The sequence below is a fragment of the Orycteropus afer genome, unplaced genomic scaffold (genome assembly GCF_000298275.1).
Source record: "Orycteropus afer afer isolate SDZICR_OR568_19922 unplaced genomic scaffold, OryAfe1.0 scaffold00253, whole genome shotgun sequence".
Lineage (NCBI taxonomy): Eukaryota > Metazoa > Chordata > Mammalia > Tubulidentata > Orycteropodidae > Orycteropus > Orycteropus afer.
This window is the reverse complement of record NW_006921840.1, coordinates 2,995,244-2,999,124: the sequence shown is the minus strand read 5'-3', so window position 1 is coordinate 2,999,124 and position 3,881 is coordinate 2,995,244. Positions and strand designations below refer to the sequence as shown.

General features: G+C 37.5%; 1 protein-coding gene across 1 annotated transcript in view; it reads left to right on the top strand.

Moving 5' to 3' along the window:
• Positions 1-3,881, top strand: part of NEDD1 (NEDD1 gamma-tubulin ring complex targeting factor) — an 82,495-nt gene that overhangs the window by 8,864 nt on the left and 69,750 nt on the right. The window contains exons 3-4 of the mRNA XM_007949767.2: positions 2,739-2,746; positions 3,393-3,509. Coding sequence (XP_007947958.2) covers positions 2,739-2,746; positions 3,393-3,509 — 125 coding nt within the window. The remainder of the gene's footprint in view (positions 1-2,738; positions 2,747-3,392; positions 3,510-3,881) is intronic.

Sequence of the window (3,881 nt, the reverse complement as noted above, 5' to 3'; positions counted from 1 at the left end):
AGAGTTCTGTGAAATGTTTCTTAAGCTGAAATGGTTTGAAGTGAAGAAACAATTACTGTTAATATCTATGGAAAAAACTTTTGAGCAGTCCCAGACCCAAAAAATAACCTGTCAAATCATACCAAATGACACATGAAACCCAAAATAACACTAGCATATAGTGTACTCAGACATAGTTCAAAGCCATGATGGCTTATGGCTGAGATACTGAGGCTGGGAAAGGAGCTTGGTGAGCTGCCTCTCTAAGGGCTTCCTGTAAAACATATTGAATGCTAGTTTCACTTTTCACCTTTTTGGAAAATGTGAAAATCCTCTTCAGATTTTTCAGTTAGGTAAAACAGGTACTAATGCTGGTCTTTTGTAAAATCACAGTGGTATAAAACAAGCTTTCAAGAAGTAGGAGATATACCTGTACTTTCAAAAATCAGCCGTTGAAAACCTGTGGCTGACAATGGTCTGATCCCAACATAGAGAGGGTCACTATGAGTTGAGGGCTGACTCGTCAGCAGCTGACAACCACAACACACACCTCGATCTATGTCCTAGTTTTATATATTATACCTTAGAATAAGTTTGGAATCTTTTAAAAAATACATGAGAATAGTATTCATGAATATGACAATTTTAAGGCTTTTGTGGCTTTTCCACATTAATTCTGTAATTAGTTGCTGTAATTTCTAGTCCTTATTCCCACAGTTAATAAATCACATATGAATGGAGGTACGTGAAAGTGAGACGTTATAGTTGTAACTTTGAATCTGCTTTCATTTACTCATAAAAAGTAAATATTTTGCAAGCAGTGGTTCTTTAAACAGTATTAATATTTTGTAACAGATTGTAACGTTGCTGTGATAACCTCTGCTTCATAAGATACAAGTCCTGTTATTCATGTGCCATTGGAGGTGTTAGATATTTCCTACTTGGGAAAGTAAGATGAGATCCTACTTATTTTAAGCTATCTTAAGAGGGAAAATTTTAAGTTCCTTTTTATTTTCTTTGACTTAAAATAGACAAATTGGTATTAACAGTATTATGATGGACATGGTAGCATACTAAATAAATAGCCCAGACATTTGGCTAGTTGTTATTTTTAGCTTTTAAATATTGCACCAATTGTTTTGTGTCTTGGGGCACAGGAGTTCTATAATAACCACACAGTTTCCATTAATTATTTAAGTTCATTAGGTACATTAATAATATATAAATATAAAAAAAAATCTTCTACCATCAGGGTAAGCCAGCTATAAATACAGGTTTTGTTTTGAGCCTTTAAAAATAATTTCTGAGTTGTTTTTGATGAAAATCCCTAAATATCAGTCCTTGATGGAAGCCATCCTTGTCTGTTTTCCTTAAATGTTTTTCTGACAGTTCATAGCAGACTGTTCTGATTTGCACTGATGACTGGGCTCGCTAGACCCAGCCTCATTAGCCAAAGTCTCATTAGACCAAAGTTTGCTCCTGGAATGACACCTGCAAGAGTATTAAAGCAACTGTACCGAAACATTGATATAATTGCACCCTGTTGGTACCCTGAGTCAGCATTTCCTAGCTGCTAGCCACCTTGGGTAGCCCAATGGTGGAGGGAAAGAGGACTGACTACCTGCATCCTTTTAAGAGCTCGGAGCAGAGGATGTTTTTGAAATGCATAGACTCTCAGAGTAGATCTTGTCTTCTTCCCAGTTGAAGAAACAGACTCAGGAAGTTGAGATGATTTACCTAAACTTACGAAGCTTGCCCTTTAACTTTTAAGTAAGGTATAAAATGTCCCTTATAAAATGTCTCTATTATGGCATTCAACTGCAAATAAGAACAGTTTATGTAACAATGTAGTACATCTTTAGCATTTGAGTGCTAACCAGAAGGCTGCTGATTCAAACCCACCAGCCACTCCTCGAAGGAAGGTTGGGCAATCTACTTCCATAGAGATACCACCTCAGAAACCCAAGGAGGGTCGCTATGAGTGGAATTGACTCCAGGAAAGTGTGTTATGGATTAAAAAGAAACCAACATGCAACAGTGTGTTCTATCACGTAGCTTAGTTACCAGTAGCACCATCATATAGATGGCACTAATGAGAAGAAATTGGTAACCTCTGTTTTTAGCCGTTTGTTCTATAAATATATATTGAGCATGACTATAGTATTTGCATTAATGAAGCTGGCATTCTGCTGGGAAACAGACAGTAAACTGGTAACAGAAATACCCAGATAGTGCTAAGTTAGATGGAAAGAACGAAAATAAAATAGTAAGTTACATTAGGTGGCCAATGGCGCTCCTGGAGAGGTGGCATTTAAATTGATATCTATTTACCGGAAGAAGCCATCCAGCCAAGGTTCAGGGAAATTAGCTTTCCAGGCAAGAAGAATAGTTGTGTAGAAGCCCTCAGGCAAATACAAAGTTGCTCTGTTTAAGGAATGGAAAGGTCAGTGTTGCTGGAGAATTAGCGGGTGAGGAGAAAAATTGTTGAAGATGAGATAGGCAAGGGCAGGACAAATAGGGATTTGAACACCAAGGTAATGAGTTTGGGGTTTATTTTAACTGTGATTGAAAGTTTTAAACGGGAGAGACGTGATCTGATTCACATTTTTTAAAGGTCACTCTTTATGAAGGATGGGAAGAGGGAAACAGAGTGGAAACAGAAACTAGTTAGTTGGCTGCTGTCCTGATCCCAGCAGGGCTTGGATTACAGTGCTAGTAGTTCCCATAGAGAAAGGTGGCCCATGTGGGATTGATTTTAGGATTGGAGGTATGAGGATTTAGGGATAGATTGAAGAAAGAGAGAAGAGAAATCAGGGTTAATTCTAGATGTTTACTTGAGAAAACGGGGAAGATGGTGTCTTTAAAGCAACAGAAAAGAATGTGAGATCAAGTTTTATGATGTTTGAGACTTGGGCTTCTTACGGGTAGATTTACTGTGCTCGGCAAGTATTTTGCCTCCTCATAAAACTTTCCCTACCCATAAAATGAGAGGTCTAGCTGGATGGCACACAACAGTCCTTCTTGCCTTTAACATTTGCTGATTTGAGGAGAGATTTTACTGTAAGATATTCTGTGGAAGTGCATGAACAGGTTTTATTAGGGAGAGACAGTAAGGGCAAGTGAGTTCCATGGGGGCCAAGACTTGTTGTCCAGGTGCTTCCTTAAGTTTCCTGTGGGCAGAGAACGTGAATCTGTGATTTTCTTGAAGCCTTTCTGAACCCCCTATAAGCTCTACTGTACACTTGGCTTCATGTGAAAGATGATGAGAGGTGAACCTTGATTTAGTATTGGCATATTTATAGCATTTAATTCAAGAAATATTTATCATGTGCTTAAGTTAAGTGTTGGAGGAGACTTGAAAATCAGTTCTGGATGCTAGTAAGGTAACTTCTTTTTTTTTTTTTTTTTAATAGCAAAAGCAGACATGTGTCAATTTAAATTCCACGTCTATGTATTTGGTAAGCGGAGGCTTAAATAAAACTGTTAATATTTGGGACTTAAAATCAAAAAGAGTTCATCGATCTCTTAAGGTAAGCACCTTGTTTTTTTGTTTGTTTATATGTTCTGCTTTTTAATTCTTACAGAAGTGGGTATCTCACAATATGTTTAGAGTGGTTAACCAAACTTTTCTTGAGCTGCTATATTTTGTATGTTTATCTTTCCAACTTGGTTTGAAACATTGCTAAAATAATTTTCTATTTACAATTATTTTTTTAATACCTTTTTGCAATTTCAGAAAATAAAAATACTGATTACATGAAAGCCTCTGGGGATGGTATTTTTAGAATTCTGTTCACTATTGTAGGCCACTCCTCAGAAGGAAGGTTGGGCAATCCTACTTCCGTAGTGATACTGCCTCGGAAACCCAAGGAGGGGTCGCTATGAGTCGGGGCCGACTCGAC